Source organism: Papio anubis, chromosome 2 (assembly GCF_008728515.1).
Source record: "Papio anubis isolate 15944 chromosome 2, Panubis1.0, whole genome shotgun sequence".
Taxonomy (NCBI): Eukaryota; Metazoa; Chordata; class Mammalia; order Primates; family Cercopithecidae; genus Papio; species Papio anubis.
The window spans coordinates 176,039,548-176,057,565 of NC_044977.1; the positions used below are offsets into that span (position 1 = coordinate 176,039,548).

Genomic DNA, 18,018 nt, shown 5'->3' on the forward strand with positions numbered 1-18,018 from the left:
CATTTTTTTCTTCATTTTAACCTTGGTGAATCTGATGAATATGTCTTGGGGTTGCTCTTCTTCAGGAATATCATTGTGGTGTTCTCTGTATTTCCTGAATTTGAATGTTGGCCTGTCTTGCTAGGTTGGAGAAGTTGTCCTGGATAATATCCTGAAGAGTGTTTTACAACTTCGTTCCATTCTCTCCGTCACTTTCCAGTATACCAATCAAACATTGATTTGGTCTTTTCACATAGTCCCATATTTCTTGGAGGCTTTGTTCATTCCTTTTCATTCTTTTTTCTCTAATCTTGTCTTCATGCTTTATTTCGTTAAGTTGATCTTCAATCTCTTATATCCTTTCTTCCACTTGATCAATTTGGCTAATGATACTTGTCTGTGCTTCATGAAGTTCCCGTGCTGTCTTTTTCAGCTCCATCAGGTCATTTATATTCTTTTCTAAACTGGTTATTCTAGTCAGCAATTCCTCTAGCCTTTTTTCAAGGTTCTTAGCATCCTTTCATGGCGTTAGAATATGCTCCTTTAGCTCAGAGAAGTTTGCTATTACTCACCTTCTGAAGTCCACTTCTGTCAAGTCATCAAACTCATTCTCCATCCTGTTTTGTTCTCTCACTGGTGCAGAGTTGTGATTCTTTGGAGAAGAGGCATTCCAGTTTTTGGAATTTTCAGCCTTTTTGGAAATGGTTTTTTCTCATATTCATGGATTTAGCTACCTTCAGTCTTTGATGCTGGTGACCTTCAGATGGGGTTTTTGTATGGACGTCCTTTTTGTTGATGTTGATGCTATTCCTTTCTGTTAGTTTTCCTTTTAACAGTCAAGCCCCTCTGCTGCAGGTCTGCTCGAGTCCCTGTTTGCCTGAGTATGACCAGCGGAGGCTGCAGAACAGCAAATATTGCTGCCTGTTCCTTCCTCTGGAAGCTTCGTCCCAGAGGGGCACCCGCCAGATGCCAGCTGGAGGTCTCCTGTATGAGGTGTCTGTCGATCCCTGTTCAGAGGTACTCCCAGTCAGGAGGCACGGGGGTCAGGGACCCACTTGAGGAGGCAGTCTGTCCCTTAGCAGAGCTCAAGCGCTGTCCTGGGAGATCAGCTGCTCTCTTCAGAACCAGCAGACAGGAATATTTAAGTCTGCTGAAACTACACCCACAGCTGCCCATACCCACAGGTGCTCTGTCCCCTGTCCCAGGGAGATGGGAGTTTTATCTATAACCCCTAACTGGGGCTACTGCCTTTCTTTCAGAGATGCTCTGCCCAGAGAGGAGGAATCTAGAAAGGCAGTCTGGCTACAGTGACTTTGCAAAACTGCTGTGGGCTCCACCCAGTTTGAACATCCCAGGAGCTTTGTTTACACTGCGAGGGGAAAACTGCCTACTCAAGCCTCAGTAATGGCAGACGTCCCTCTCCCCACGAAGCTCCAGCATCCCAAGTGAACTTCAGACTGCTGTGCTGGCAACAAGAATTTAAAGCCGGTGGACCTTAGCTTGCTGGGCTCCGTGGGGGTGGCACCCTGGCTTCAGCCCCCTTTCCAGGGGAGTAAATGGTTTGTCTCGCTGGCATTCCAGGTGCCACTGGGGTATGAAAAAAAAAACTGCAGCTAGCTCAGTGTCTGCCCAAATGGCTGCCCAGTTTTGTGCTCGAAACCCAGGGTCCTAGTGGTGTAGGCACCCGAGAGAATCTCCTGGCTTGCCAGTTGTGAAGACTGTGAGAAAAGCGTAGTATCTGGGCCGGAATGCATGTTCCTTACAGCACAGTCCCTCAGGGCTTCCCTTGGCTAGGGGAGAGAGTTCCCCAACCCCTTATACTTCCTGAGTGAGGCGATGCCCCACCCTGCTTCAGCTCGCCTTCCTTGGGCTGCACCCACTGTCTAACCAGTCCCAGTGAGATAAGCTGGGTACCTCAGTTGGAAATACAGAAATCACCTGCCTTCTGCGTTGATCTTGCTGGGAGATGCAGACGAGAGCTGTTCCTATTCATCTGTCTTTCCAGCCACCCCCAGTGCTTCTTTTTAACCATACTACCTAGGAACTACAGTGTGGCAAGGAAAGTCCAAATCATGGAATAGATACTCATGTGAACTAGTGAACATTGCTGTATACGGCCACAAGTCATGTTTCTAATGACTTCTAATTCACAGTATTTCTTCTTAGAGATAGAGAGAGTGGAGTGGGGATGGATCCCAGTAGTATTCTACAGAGGGTGCTAGTGACATCCTCTTATGCAAAGGATGTACATAACTTACTGGGCAAGTTGCAAAGTTTAGAATTACTTTAGAACAGGAAATACTCAAATAGGTGAGGGTTTATCCTTTTACTAGTATATAGTAAACCTTGGAATACCATGACCAAAGGGGAGAACATGAACCACAAATGTATCAGTTCTGAACTTAATTAAATTCGTGGTTGATAAAAATATATTCTCACTTGCTATAAAACTGCTAGATTTTTGAAATTCAATTAAACATTTTCCAGAGTATATTTCTTAGAGTAGTAATTTTAAGCAAAACTAATGAATGATACCAAAAATCAAAACACACGTTTTAGAAATACTAGTTTATCCCCTTTAAATAGGCTGCTTCTGTAAAACATAATTTCTCAGAGTTTAATCAGATGTCAGTATCAAGAAGAAGATATGTTATGCAGCATTGCTTAAATACATTGGAACACAGAAAGCTTTACTCTCAGTATAGGTAGTGTTCCAAGGAATATATTGTAAAAAGTGCTAAATTAAAGGATATTTAGAACCTATATAAGAGGCAAGTTACCTACCTGAAATGGCCAGGGAACTGTTATCGACAACATACTCTATAGAGTAATCTTGTTGAAAAGGCAGATGCCGGCTGGGCGCAGTAGCGCACGGCTGTAATCCCAGCACTCTGGGAGGCCGAGGCAGGTGGATCACTTGAGGCCAGGAGTTTGAGACCAGCTCGGCCAATATGGCAAAACCCTGTCTCTACTAAAAATACAAAAGTTAACCAGGTGTGGTGGCACACACATGCACTCCCAGCTACTTGGGAGGCTGAAGCGTGAGAATCGCTTGAACCCTGGAGGCAGAGCTTTCAGTGAGCCAAGATCACGCCACTGCACTCCAACAGCAAGAAAGAAAAGATGGACTAGTGTTCAGATGCTTTCCTTGATTCAGAATCAATATGTCTCTTAAATACTGAATATAGTAACACACACATACACAAAACAGTAATTTAGCTTTTTCATATTGATACATGAACTTAGTATTTGATCTCAGCAAATTTAGAATAAGGAGCTTTTGATTTTCTACAAAAAATTATGAATTGAGAAACCTTGAATTCATTTGATGATTCCAGTTTTGATGTTTTGATTCCATAGGAAATTCAATTCTTGAAGAGTAGAACTTTGAATTTGCAGGGTGGATATGTGTGTTATGAATATGGGTCATACTTTATGCTTATGTAACTGAACATGTAGTTTTACTGGGGCTCCCTTTCTTCATTGCAAAAATACAACTTATCCTCAATACACAATTTATTGACTACTACAACTTAACAAACAATGATTTGGCTTCATTATTCATCGCAATAAGAAAAATTTGGTGGATTAAAGGTATTGGAAATGAAATTTTAACAGTGATACGAGAATGAAATGGGAGAAGGGAACAATAGAGACTTCAATATTATCTGTAATACTCTTTTATATTTAAAAAAGTGATGCAAAAATGAAAAAATGACATTTGCCAGTAATGCGAATGTATCACATAACTATTGCATTACTTTGCTTTTTTAAATTCAAAAAATAATATTACTAACAATTTATATGATCATTCATTCAACAAATACTTGTTGAGAGCCTACTGTGTGATAGGTGCTAGCAATAAAAGATAGTAAAAACGAGACATCATCCCTACTCTCCTGGAGTTTGTGTTTAGATGTGAAATGTTTGAGATCTTATTTAGAATGTGTAAAAGGACAAAGTGAGGAAATGGGGGTGAATTAACTCATATTGATAATTAAGAGGTAGGGCTAATGTGGGTGCTAAATTTAGTAAGAAAGGCCTTTCAATACTGAGAGGAGCTGCCTTATTTTTAGTGAAAATTGAGTTGGAAAAAAAATACACACTGGCTATGGGCCCCACAGCTAAAGCAGTCTCATGTGGTATTTAATTTGCTCACTGGTTGCAGCTCAAAGTTCACATGCATTTTTCTTTGATTCTCTCTAGTATATGACTGCTGCTGCTCCTATGCAAGGAACCTACATTCCCCAGTACACGCCTGTGCCTCCGACAGCTGTTTCTATTGAAGTAAGTCTATCTCTGTCGAATAAAGAGGTTAGAATAAATAAATCTCAGTCGCATACACTGTAGTCCCCCCATAACCATAGGAATCCTCACTTGCAATTTTTGTGCTACTCTAACATTCAGTATATGAAAGTATAAACATTTACTTGAATGTGGTTGTGTTTTGCTTTGCACATGCAATGAGGTCATCTGCTACAGAGGCACGACGGGAGTCTCTTGATGGGAGTCTCTTTCATATTTAGAGAAAATTCTAGAAACCAAATCACAACTCCAACAATTTTAATCACAAATACTTACAAAAGGAAAAAAGTTTGCAACTATGTGAATGAACTAGTTCTTTAATGCCTTGTTCCTCAAAGAGTGGTTCCTAGACCAGCATCATTGGTATCCTTTGAGAGCTTGTTAGAAATGCAGACTTGCTGGGCATGATGGCATGCACCTGTAATCCTAGCTACTTGAGAGGCTGAGACAGGAGGATCTCTTGAGACCAGAAGTTCGAGACCAGCCTGGGTGAAACAGGGAGACCCTGTCAGAAGGAAGAAAGAAAAGAAATGTCGGCTCTTAGGTACTATCCAGACCTACTGCATCTGAATTTGCATTTTAAGATGATCACTCAGTGATCCAAATGCACATTAAAAATTTGAGAGACACTGTACTAATGCACTGGTTCTCAAACTTTTCTGCACATTGAAATTATTTGGAGAGCTTTAAAAAATATTGATTTCTGGGTCTTATTCCCACAGATTATGAATTTGACTGGAGTATAGACTGAACATTTTTTTTTTTTTTTTTTTGAGACAGAGTCTCACTCTGTTGCCTAAGCTGGAGTACAATAGCACAATCTCAGCTCACTGCAACCTCCACCTCCCAGGTTCAAGTGATTTTCCTGCCTCAGCCTCCCAAGTAGCTGGGATTACAGGCGCCCACCACCACGCTCCACTAGTTTTTTTTTTGTTTTTTTTTTTTTTTTTGTATTTTTAGTAGAGACGAGGTTTCACCAGGTTGGCCAGGCTGGTCTTGAACTCCTGACCTCAGGTGATCCACCCGCCTCGGCCACCCGAAGTGCTGGGATTACAGGCATGAGCCACTGTGAACATCATATTTTTAAAGTATGTACCCAAAGACTAGAAATCATTGCTCTAGGTGATGAACCTGCACAGGCTTGCAGCTTCTTACAGACAAGAAAGAAGTTGTACAACTCTTATTGCTGTGAATATCATGAATGATGATGTCAGCTTGTCCTTAATGGAAGTTTTGCTGCATTCATTCTCTCTTTCCATTGGGATAAATCTATGCCCTCTACACATCATTCTACTGGACAGAGCCATAAACCACATAGAAATGGAGAGGGTACAGAGCTATGCAGATGGTGGTAAAACAGTTAGGTATGTATATTCTTTGCTCTGGTTCTAGCCATTACTTTTTGACTGCCCTTCTTTCCCCTCTCCTGATGCACATGTGCATTATGGTCACCTGCATTCCTTCTCATCAGCTGGGAATCCTCTGCAGTTGATGTCTTTGCTACTCCATTTGTTGGCAAGCAACTGCTATGTTGGTACCACTCCACATAAAAATCCACCAAGACTCTCAATCTCTGAGATTGAGGGAGACCTTTACAGACTAAATTGGATCTCCTCAAATGTTTTCTGGTTTTGGTGTGTGACAAATGTTTGTTCATACCAAGTTAACAGGGCACTGTTATGTAGCTTAGGAAATCAAGGAGTTCCAATTGTTAAATCTTTCATGTGTTCAGACCTATAGGTCTCAAATCTTAAACAGTTTTGTCTTTTCAGAATTTCAAGAATATATGATTAAATTCCATGTTCTTTGCTATATTTAGCTATCAAAAAGCACCTATGCCATGAGAAAATAGGCACTTTAAGTGTAAACTTCTGCCACATATTTTCATTTCTGTGTACACGAAAAACATATATATAAAATTTGACCATTTTGATGATTGAGACATTTAACAGTGTGGCTTATTGGAAACAGTCTAATTATAGTTATATTTAGGGATTAAAAAGAGATATTTCACTAAGAAAAATATAAATATACTCTGATATATTGCCTTGAACCAGTGATTATAAGGAAAAGCATTAATTAAAATACTTATTGAACATTTATCAATATCTATAAAGTAAAGGTAGTAGGAGGTGTCAAAAAATAAATAATACCAAATAGTGAATTAGGAAAGAAAAGATTGAATAAATATAGAGAGAATTTTCAAATTCTAAAGAAGAAATTTAGGGAATCTCAGTGACAGATTACTTGACATCACTGCAGGTATCCAGGACTACAAATAAAACCAGGAAAATTTATCAAGATAGGTGCTCTTCTTAGGCCTAGTAACAACCAAATACAATCACCTAACAACCAAATAAAATCACCTATGCCTCTCTGGAATCCAAAATTATATTCTTGATTGTGACGAATTCCAGAAATTCACTCTTGCCAGCATCTGTGAGAAACAAAAAAAATAGAAAGGGTGAAGGAAAAGCAAACCAAAATTAAGGACAAGTTTTTTTGTTGTTTTCTTAAAACTTCTTGGTGACTTTCAGTTCATATACCAGAAAACAAAGCAAAACAAAACAAATTACTGAAGAGAAAACTTACTTAATAGCATCCTTTGAAAAGATTTCCAAACTTTGATGTATATTTTTATTAAGATCAGTTCCCATTATTATCCCAAAGGATATAGACATGATACAGTAAAATATGCCAGGAAAATAATGTTTGAACATACAAGTTTTTGTAAGAATCCGGAATGAGCATAAGTTGTTATTTCTTGTGGATAAATGTGCAAACCTGGTTTAAAAGTTCCAAGTATAGGCAAAATTATTTTCTGACCACTTAACTACTTCAACAACTTCTAATGGCAAGGTTTCTTGGTGCCACATTAGGGTGAATTACTTAGCCCTTATCTAAATGTGCTCTCTGGGTGTCCTCTGAGTACCTATTGTGACTTCACGTAGCTGAGAGCATCTCTACTTAAGCCAAATAGAAGAGGGGTACTTACCGCCTATCTGGAGAGGGCCCTTTGCTGCAAGTAAGGCTTTTATGTTCTTATTTGCCTCCTTAGGGTGTTGTTGCTGATACCTCTCCCCAGACAGTGGCACCTTCATCCCAGGACACCAGTGGTCAGCAGCAACAGATAGCAGTGGACACATCCAACGAACATGCACCTGCATATTCTTACCCACAGTCTAAGTAAGTCTGGGCTGTGCTAAGCTCTTTTCCTTGAGATCAGCCATCTTGACGTCACTCTCTCAATGTTGTATCTGTTAGCTTTTGCTGAAATACAAACCATCCCAAACTTAGCAACAAGCATTTATTTAGCTCATGATTATGTGGGTTTGAAATTTGGGCTAACTTTGGGTGGATGGTGGTTCTGATCTTGAGAGGAATGAAACATCTAGGAACAGCTGCTGATTATCTATGCGTCTCTGCTTCCGGGTGTTGCTAGCTGTTGGATGTGTGATGGAAGTGACCGGGCCCTATGCTTCTGATCCTCCAGCAGGCCAATTCACATGGAAATCTCAGAATTTCAAGAATAGTAAAGAACAAGCCCAAATGTACAAGCACTCTTCAATTCTGTTTATAGCTAATTTTCTAATATGTCATTAGCCAAAGCAAGTCACTTGGCCAAACAGTCAATGTAGCAGTTCACTTTGAAATTGCTTGATAGAGAGAGAGGCATTGCAGCCATTTAAAAAAACCTACCATATTTATTATTGGTAAAATTATACTATTCCTAACCTGAAACTGAATAGAGAGCCTGCATTTTAGTCTCGGTCTCCTTACTCTTAAATGAAGACAGTAACACTCCCCGTTGTAGGGTTGCTTTGAATACACAGTTAAATGTCCATGAAAAAGGGTATTGTACGATATCAAGTAATAGAAAATATGGTCTTATTCAGGAATAAAATTGGCAAGGATTTTCAGAATTACTCTTGAAAATCCTTAAATCACCATAATGCAAAGTACATTTGGCTTTGTGTTGAGTAAACATTTGGCAAACTTTCGTAAAGTTTGAGGGCTGTTTATTGAAACCAAAAGAATTTACAAAAGGAAAGTCTTTATACAGGTGTCTTGGCATGCAAACTATTCAACTTTGTAGATAGCAATAAAATCCCTGATGATTAGAGAATCCCTAGACAATCCTGCCTATCTACAGAGTGCTGCTCCATTATTTAAAATAATAAATTTTCTTCTTAAAAAGTTTATTCTGATATTTGTTAAAACAGTAAGAAATACTTTATTTATTAGGTTGCTACAAAAGTAATTGTGGTTTTTGCCATTAAGAACTATAGGTATTAGGCTGGGCATGGTGGCTCACACCTATAATCCCAGCACTATGGGAAGCCAAAGCGGGCGGATCATGAGGTCAGGAGATAGAGACCATCCTGGCTAACATGATGAAACCCGGTCTCTACTAAAAATACAGAAAACTTAGCTGGGCATGGTGGTAGGCACCTGTAGTCCCAGCTACTTGGTGGGGCTGAGGCAGGAGAATGGCATGAACCTGGGAGGTGGAGCTTGCAGTGAGCAGAGATCGTGCCACTGCACTCCAGCCTGGGCAACAGAGTGAGACTCCATCTCAAAAAAAATAAAATAAAAAAATAGGTATTAAAATGATTGCAATAGGGGAAGAGAGAACATGCTCAATTCAGAATACAGCAAAGACACCTGGGGATTTGTAGCCAACAAGCCGAGTGAGGGGGTCAGTGAGTGGAGAATTACTAAGAGAAGACATCAAGAACAGGAGAATTACTGCTAAACTAACTTGACAGGCTTTTTGCTGAAGGCAGAGCAAGGAATGATAACATCAAATGTAGGGGATGAGAAAAGTGATCAGATATTGAGGGTGGTCACATCAACCATAGGCTATTCTCTTTAAACTGACTTAGTAAGATTCTTGCTAAAACTAGACTATAAAGAACTGGCAAGAATGGGGGCAAAAGTCTATGCCTACTCAAGATAGGGACTCAGAGTAGCCTGACTAAAAGTTGAGCAAGAAGAGAATCTTTGTCACTTTTAAACCTCAATATACGTTGTTTATTAGATTCATCAAAGCAATTATGTGTGGTTCAGATCTAAAGTCAGCTTTACAAATTAAATTTGCTCAGAATATGACTTAACCTTACAAATATAAGGTATTACGATTGCCATTATTAATATCAATAATGACTTTCAGAAAAGATTGTTACTGAGTAAAGCAGCATGTTATTAATTTACTGTGTGAACCACTTTTATGTGCAAAACTAATACTGTGGTAGACTCTGGAACTCCAGTCCAAGCATATTGAAATTTTTTTTCAGCCTGGTCAATGGGTTATATGTGAGAAAAGAAGCAGATGTTGGCTATGTGTAAAGCATAGCAAGAGACATTGGTGGGAGATGAGAAATACTGTGGATAATGGGAAATTTTATGTGACTGTTTGACTGAGCCACAGGGTGCCCAGATATTTGGCCAAACAATATTTCTGGGTATGTCTGTGAAGGTGATTTTGGATGAGATTAATATTTGAATCAGTTAAAGCAGATTTTCCTCCCCTCTGTGGGAGGCTTCTATCCAATCAGTTGAAGCCCTTAATAGAGCAAAAAGATTGAACCTCTCATGAATGAGTAAGAAGGAACTCCTGCAGCTTGACTGCTAGAGCTAGAACACTGGTCTTTTCCTGCCTTTGGACTTGAACAAAAATATTGGCTCTTCTTAGATCTTGAGCCTGCCAGCTATAGAACTAGAATTTACACCAACTCTTTCAGTTCTCAGACTCAAACTAGAATTACACTATTAACTCTCCTGGGTCTCCAGTCTGCCAAGTGCAGATCATTGCGGATCATCAGATTTCTCAGTCTTAATAATTGTGCAAGCCAGTTTATTTTTTAAAATCTCTGTATCTCTCCTTTTTCTCCCTCTCTCATATGTGTATGTGTGTATATATATATGTACATGCACACACATACAGTAACTTCTGAAATTGGTTTTCTGATCTGATTAGGTTTAAAACTAATGACTCTATTTCTAGTAGCAAAGAGAGCATTTATATTCCATGACATGATCTGGCAATGGAAATATGCAAAATATCTCAATTAGATACTCCTAATCAACCATTTATAAGAAGCAAGGAGATGGGTGACTATGTATATGACATTTTCAAACATTTTTGTGAAATTAATGAATATGATTGTCTGATTGCTCCTAATGTCACTAGACATAGTGGGGAAAGAAGAAGATGCATTCAGGGATTCAATTTTCAGCTTAAACACAGTATAAATGACTTGAAGGTTTCTATGTCTGCCTTGAAAAAGCCCTTTATTTCCTGGAGCCACATGGCTGAGATTGCTGAAAATCAAACCCAGAATCTCATCCTATGACAGGCTGAGTTACAATAGAGGTTAAACTCCTAATCTCCTGAGTATCTACTGTTAAAGTGAAGGCATTGATTGGGAAAGAGTGGGATCTTGTAATTGTCATGGATATATGGGGGAAAAAATCTAATCAAGCTGGGGACAGTGAGTCCCTAAATATGATGAGTATTCTTTGCCAGTGGAAGAAGCCTCCCCATGCCCAGTGACAGTGGCTTCTCCACTACAATTGGGAGTGATTTTTAACCCTGCATTGCCTGAAAAAACTGGAATGGCCTCCTCTGAGTTAGTTGTCATAGTCCTCTTAGGACTCACCTCCGCCACCCCTCTTCACTTCTAGATCTGTAACTAGGCTCAGGTCTAGCAAGCCCTTAAAGGTGAGATGCAAAATATCACCTATAAGGAGGTGCACTACACTTCAGAAGAACTACTTAGATTTTTTTTACTTTATATAGACAGAAATTCATGGAACATGTGTGGAAATGGATATCAAGGATGTGAGATAATAATGGAACATAACGTTGGATCAGCCCAAAGTAATTGACATGGGCTCACTAAGCATAGATTCTGCAATTAATGTTGCAACTCAAGAAGTTATAAAGACTCTAATAGCTTAGCTGATTGACTAAAACATGGGTCAAGAGATGACCCACAGTGAGCTAGCTGGAAATGCTAGCCCTACAGGAAGAGATTCAAAGGCTTAGAGAGATTTTAATATTAGAGTGGGTTTATCATTTAAGATCTACTCACCTACAGTGGGAGGGTCCAGAAGACATTTCACCACAACTGTAAGAAATACATGTGTGAGGGCAGCCTTGGCATCCTTGAATAACTCTGTAATTGCTCTTCTCTGTAGCCCAGAACTTACAGTGGGAACTATAGTCACTGAATTGGGAAACCTAAATGCAATTAGAGTGATTGGACCCTGAGTGACTGGGGCCAGGTGGCAACATTCAATCACCAAAAGCGAGGTTGGCATGGTTACTGTAGAGGACAAAAGAGTTAAAACAGCAATCAGAATTGTGTGGCTCATGCAGACTTATGACATTGGCTGGTTGATCGTGGTGTTCCTAGAAGGGAAATACATAGAAAGTCTGCCAAATTCTTATTTGGCTTATATAAGCAGAAAAGTTCTAGGTCAGGTGAATAAATGTCTAACTTGAATCATAAAGAGAGAGAGATTCATGGCACTTCAATCAATTCCCAGACTTGAGCCAGTTTACAGACCCAGAATCCATTGACTGAAAAGGAGATTGGGTTTCCTCAAAGAAAGACACTGATAAACTATCAAAGATGTATACTGTTAATTTTTCTCTCAGCCTTCCCAAAAGGGACCTATTGCCTCTGACCAAAGAAAAGAAAAAAAAAAAAAAAATCAGATCTTTCAGAGTCTATTGGACAACTGACATTAATTCCAAGAGACCTAAAATGGCACCATAGTGCACCAGAGTATAGACATACAGACGTCAGGTGATCAATGGAGTTTTAGCTCAGGTCCTTCTCACAGTGGATTCCATTAATCCCCAAGCCTATCTTGTGGTTGTTTCTTTAGTTCTAGAATGCTCAGTAACTTGCAGAGTCCCCACATTGGTTCCCTCACTTGCAGAATAAGGACCTTTATGGTGGAACAGGCAAAATGGAAGACACAGGAACTGCTTCTACATAGGAAAGTAGCAAACCAAATTCAATAATGCATTTCCAGAGGACTGCAAAAATTAGTGCTACTATCAAGAACTTGAAACATGCAGTGTCGATTTCCATTATAACTCCATTTAACTTGCCCATTTACTCTGTGCAAAAGACAGATGGAACTTAGAGAAGGACAGTAGGTTATTGTAAGCATATTGCATTAGTCTGTTTTCATGCTGCTGATAAAGACATACCCGAGACTGGGTATAAAAAAAGGATTAATTGGACTTACAGTTCCACATGGCTAGGGAGGCCTCAGAATCATGGCAGGAGGTGAAAGGCAGTTCTTATATGGCTGCAACAAGAGCAAATCAAGAAGATGTGAAAGCGGAAACCCCAGATAAAACCATCAGATCTCATGAGAGTCATTCACTACCATGAGAACAGTATGGAGGAAACCACCCCCACGATTCAAATTCTCTCTCACTGGGTGCCTCCCACAACACATGGAAATTATGGAAGTACAATTCAAGATGAGATTTGGGTGGGGACACAGAGCCAAACAGTATCACATACCCAGGTGGCGATTTCAATGACAGTGGCTATATCAAATGTGATTTCATTGCTTGTGCAAATTAACACACCCCTTGGAACCTGTTAGGCATCTGTTGATCTGGCACATTCCTTTGTTTCTCCATTACTGTCAATAAGACCCACCAGAAACAGTTTGTTTTCAGCTTTCAAGGCCACCAATATACCTCCCATATCCTACCTCAGGAGTATATTAGCCTAGGCCGTAATTTAGTTTGCATGGATCTTGATGGTCTCTCCCTTCCACAGGATATCATACTGACCCATTATATTCATGACACTATGCTGATTAGACTTAATGAGCAAGAAGTAATAACTACTCTAGATTTATTAGTAGAACATTTGTGTGTCTGAGACTGGTAAATAAATTCAACAAAAATTCAAGGAACTTCTGTCAGTGATTTCTAGAGGTCCAGTGTGGTAGGGTTTGTGAAAATATATCTCTAAGGATGAAAGATAAGTTTAATCCTGTTGCATCTAGTATCTCCTATCACCAAAAAAAGCACAATGCTGAGTGGCTTCTTTGGATTTTAGAGGCAGTATATGGGTATGTGACTCTCACTCATCTATTGAGTGACACAAAGAACTGCTAGTTTTAAATGGGACTCAGAATAAGAGAAGGTTTCACAACAGGTCCAGGCTGCAATGGGAGCTGCTCTGTCACTTGAGTCATATACTTCAGCAGATCCAATGGTGTTTGAAGTGTCAGTTGCAAATAGGGATGCTGTTTGGAGGTTTTGACAATGGCCCAGATTGTTCAGGAATGGAGGTTTGGGTCACCCCACCAAAGAAGCATGACCAGCTGAAGTACTTGCTGAAGGCAAAGGGAACATAGAATGGATAGTGAAAGAAGATTATTTTAAATATCACCTATGACTAGCTATAGCAATAAAGACTGTAATTGCCATCAATATCTCCTTACCTTTTCATGAATACATTTGTATGTATGTATGTTTACATATTAACAGGTATATAAACCTGTTAGGTAAACTGCAGTGAAGGCCCTTAGGATTTTGGAGCAAAGCCTTGCCATCTCTATCAATAACTACTTTCCTTTTGAGAAATAGCTCTTGGCTTGCTACTGGGCCTCAACAGAAACTGAACACTTAACTATGCGCAATCAAGTTACCATGTGAACTGAGCTACCTGTCATGAACTGGGTGTTATCTGACTCACCAAGCCATAAAGATGGACATGCAGTACTCCATCATACAATGCAAGTGGTATATACATGATCAGGCTTAAGCAGACCCTGAAGGCACAGAAAGCTACATGCAAAAGTGGCCCAAATATCCATGTTTCCCACTCCTGCTATCCTGCCTCTTCAGGTCTAGTTTATAGGTGGCTCTGCATGATACATAGGTACAACCAACAGTGGGCAGCTGAGGCACTGTAGTCTCTTTCTGGGCCATTCGTGAAGGACATTGGTGAAGTGAAATCCTTTCATCCAGTAGAACTTATATCAGTGCATCTGGCTGTTCACTTTGCTTGGAAGGAAAAATGGCCAGAAGTATGATTATAAACTTAATCATGGGCTATATCCAAGAGTTTGGTTGGACGGTCAGGGACTTGGAAAGAACGTGATTGGGAAATTGGCGACAAAGACATTTGTGGAAAAGGTATGTGAAAATCTTATGAATAATAAATAGAAGATATTGATCGTCCATGTAAATGTCCATCATAGGATCACCTCCACAGAGAATTTTGATAATCAAGATATAAGATGAATATGTGTCTGTGAATATGAGTCAGCCTCTTTCCTCAGCCATTCCTGTCATTGCCCAATGGACTCATGAACAAAATGGCCATGGTTACGGAGATGAAGATTATGAGTGAGATCAGCAACATGGACTTTTGTTCACCAAGGAAAACCTGGCATAGGCATTGCTGAGTGCCCAATCTGCCAGCAACATATCTCTGATATGGCACCATTCCCTGAGGTGATCAGCCAGCTAACTGGTACTAGGATGATTACATTGGACTACTTCCATCATGAAAGGGGCAATATTTTCTTCTTACTAGACAACAAACTTACTCTGGATGTGGAATTGCCTTTCCTATACATGTTTCTGCCAAAACTACCATCAGTGAACTTAAAGAATGCTTTATCCACCATCATGTTATTCTACACGACATTGCTTCTGATCAAGGAACTCAATTCACAGCAAATAAGGCATGGCAATGGGCCACGCTCATAGAATTCACTGATCTTGCTATGTTCCCCACCACCATGAAGCAGCTGGCTTGACAGACAGTGGAATGTCCTTTTGAAGCCTCAATTACAATGCTAGCTAACTGGCAATACTGTGCAGGGATGGGTGAAGGATTTCTGAAAGGCTGTATGTGCTTCAAATGAGTACCCAATATACATGGTGCTGTTCTCCTATAGCCAGGTTTCATGGGTCCAGAAATTAAAAGGTAAAAATGAGAGTGGCACCACTCACTAATACCCTTAGTGACTCACTAGCAAAATTTTTGCTTCCTGTACCCATGACATTATGTTCTGCTGGCCAAGAGACCTCAGTTGCTAAGGGAGGAATGCTTCCACCAGGAGAGACAACAATAATTCTACTGAACTAGAAGTTAATACTGCCGCTCAGCCACTTTGGACTCCTCATGTTTCCAAATCAACAAGCAAATAAGGGAGTTACTGTGCTGGCTGGAGTGATTAATGCTGACTAACAAAGGGAAATTGGACTACTACTCTACCATGGAGGTAAGGAAGGGAATATCTGGAATACAGGAGATCCCTCAGTGTGTCTCTTAGTATTACCATGCCCTGTGATTAAGGTAAATGGAAAATTACAACACAATCCAAACAGGACTACTCAATCCAATGGCCTAGATTGTTCAGGAATGGAGGTTTGGGTCACCCCACCAAAGAAGCATGACCAGCTGAAGTACTTGCTGAAGGCAAAGGGAACATAGAATGGATAGTGAAAGAAGATTATTTTAAATATCAGCTATGACCAGCTACAGCAATAAAGACTGTAATTTCCATCAATATCTCCTTACCTTTTCATGAATACATTTGTGTGTGTATGTTTATATATTAACATATATATTAAGCAAATATCTTTTCTTTCTTATGTATAATTGTATATTGACTTCATATCATAGTATTTAAGTATTGTTCATTTTACATCAATATTTAAGTTACAGAATATCAAAGAGGAGAGTAAACGTCACTCAAAGACTTTACCTCTTTCTGTGAAAGGAGTTAGTGTGTTTTCAGTCATATATAGGATAATTGTGTCATGTTATAATGAATCACGTCCTTGTTATTGTCTTTAAAGATTAAATATGGTTTGTGAAGATCCATATGAACGCCAAGTTGACAAGAAGTTCACTTGTGATAGTTAATTTTATGTGTCAATTTGACTGGACCATGGCATACTCATATAGTCAGTCAAACATTATTTCTGGGTGTGTCTGTGAGGCTGCTTTTGGATGAGATTAACATTTGAATCAGTGGACTGAGTAAAGCAGGTGGTCCTACCCAGTGTGGGAGGTCCTTGTCCTATTAGGACCTGAACAGAAGGCCTGAACAGAACAAAAAGTTGAGCCTCCTCTGAATAAAAGAAAACTCCTAGCTGACTGATTAAGCGAGAACATTGGTCTTTTCCTGCCTTTGGATTTGAACTCAAACATTGGCTTTTCTTGGGTTTGAGCCTGCCAGCTCTGGGACTTGAATTCATATCATGAGCTTTCCTGGTTCTCAGGCTGTCAGACTCAAGTGGAACTACGCTATCCATATTGGCTCTCCTGGGTCTCCGGATTGCTGACCACAGATCTTGGAGCAAATTTTTTATAATAAGTCTCTCCTATTTCTGTTTCTTTAAGAAAATTCTCACGAATATACTGTTTGCCAGAAACACCTCTCCAGACTCAGTGAGTAGGTGAAACTGGCTTTGGTTGTGCCAAAACACAATAAGGAAATGAATGATTCTAGAACCAAGCTAACAGTTTAATGATGTCTGGATAAATGGAAAAAAACCTTTCATTTATCCAATCAACAATTAATGATTGAGCACCTACTATGTGACAGGCAGCATTCTAGGTGCTGGGGAAAGACTAATGAAAGAAGCCGATGCCTCCCGCACTCTCTTGGAGTATCCTTCTAGTAGTAGACTTAGAATCAATGGATCAATCAGAAAATAATCAAAAAGAGAGCTACAAAGCAGATTATTTTAAAAGATTATTTTGATGCAAAGTGACCGAGTACCTAAGATTAGGTATCAAGGGAAGCCTGTCTATACAGCCTTCAGATCTGAAAGACAATTAGAAGCTAATCATGGAGAAATTGGGAGAAAAATTATTTTAAGTAGATGAAACAGGAAGTTCAGAGGCCCTGAGGGGCCACCTGAGGCATGAATGTTCTGAACTAGAGGGGAAAGTAACAGGAGTTGAGTCAAACAGGCCAGCTGTTATAGAGTCTTTGGCCCTTGGCTACTTGGCTTTGGGTCCAGTGATTATACTTTGTTATATTCTAAGTGAGCTAGGAAACTTTTGGAAGTCTTTAAAAAAAACAGGAATGACATGATTTGATTTAAACATTAATGACTCTATTACCAATGGATGCTTGGTAAAGAGGAGCATGTTTCAAGGATGGATTTCGGAAATTTCAGAATGCAAATTTTTCCCCTTCTTGCAACTGTCCAGAATCTCCTTCTCTCCCTGCCTGATTAGAGAAGCTTTAGTTGTTTCCATTTGTGAACCTCCAGTGAAGTGCGTTCTTCTCACTCAAGGCTGTCCCTACCAGGTGTAAGGTACCTTTGCCTGGTCATTGTATGATGTGGTGGGGAAGCAGGTGTTTTGCCTGATCCAAAAAGAGCATCTCTGCCTCTAACAGATTCTGGTGACAGTCTCCCCATCACCTCCATACGCAGGTCCAACTTCACTTGTGGTACCAGCATCATGCCAGGTACTGTACTAGGAGACAGGATCCCTGCCCTCCAAGGCTTACAATCCAGTACATGATTTAGATCTACATGTGAATTATCTATATCCATATCTATATCTAGCTATCCATGTACTACAATGAAGAAAATGTAAAGAACTCTCCTCAAAAGTACTGTAGTGATAGAATGCACATCATTTTTCTTTTCTGGCTGGATAAACACTAATGGAAGTTTTGGCAACTGGATCTAGGTCTTATGGGAAAAAG

The 18,018-nt window shown here is 39.8% G+C and overlaps 1 protein-coding gene, 1 long non-coding RNA gene and 1 pseudogene across 10 annotated transcripts in view; 2 read left to right on the forward strand and 1 right to left on the reverse strand.

The window, feature by feature from the left end:
• RBMS3 (RNA binding motif single stranded interacting protein 3) overlaps positions 1-18,018 on the forward strand; it is a 1,467,317-nt gene that overhangs the window by 1,434,663 nt on the left and 14,636 nt on the right. For 5 of the 9 annotated variants that reach the window (XM_031662885.1, XM_017955996.3, XM_021933880.2 and 2 more), the window contains 2 exons: positions 4,186-4,266; positions 7,343-7,470. In XM_031662885.1, coding sequence (XP_031518745.1) covers positions 4,186-4,266; positions 7,343-7,470 — 209 coding nt within the window. Of the gene's footprint in view, positions 1-4,185; positions 4,267-7,342; positions 7,475-18,018 lie in introns of those variants that run through there. The other 4 variants (XM_031662883.1, XM_031662884.1, XM_031662886.1 and 1 more) reach the window with 1 other exon arrangement.
• Positions 4,749-7,360, reverse strand: LOC116273664. The gene is made up of 3 exons (XR_004181985.1): positions 7,280-7,360; positions 6,651-6,721; positions 4,749-4,789 (listed from the first exon to the last, which is right to left on the reverse strand). It is a non-coding gene; the product is annotated as an uncharacterized LOC116273664 (long non-coding RNA).
• On the forward strand, positions 5,284-7,329 carry LOC103882428 (annotated as a pseudogene).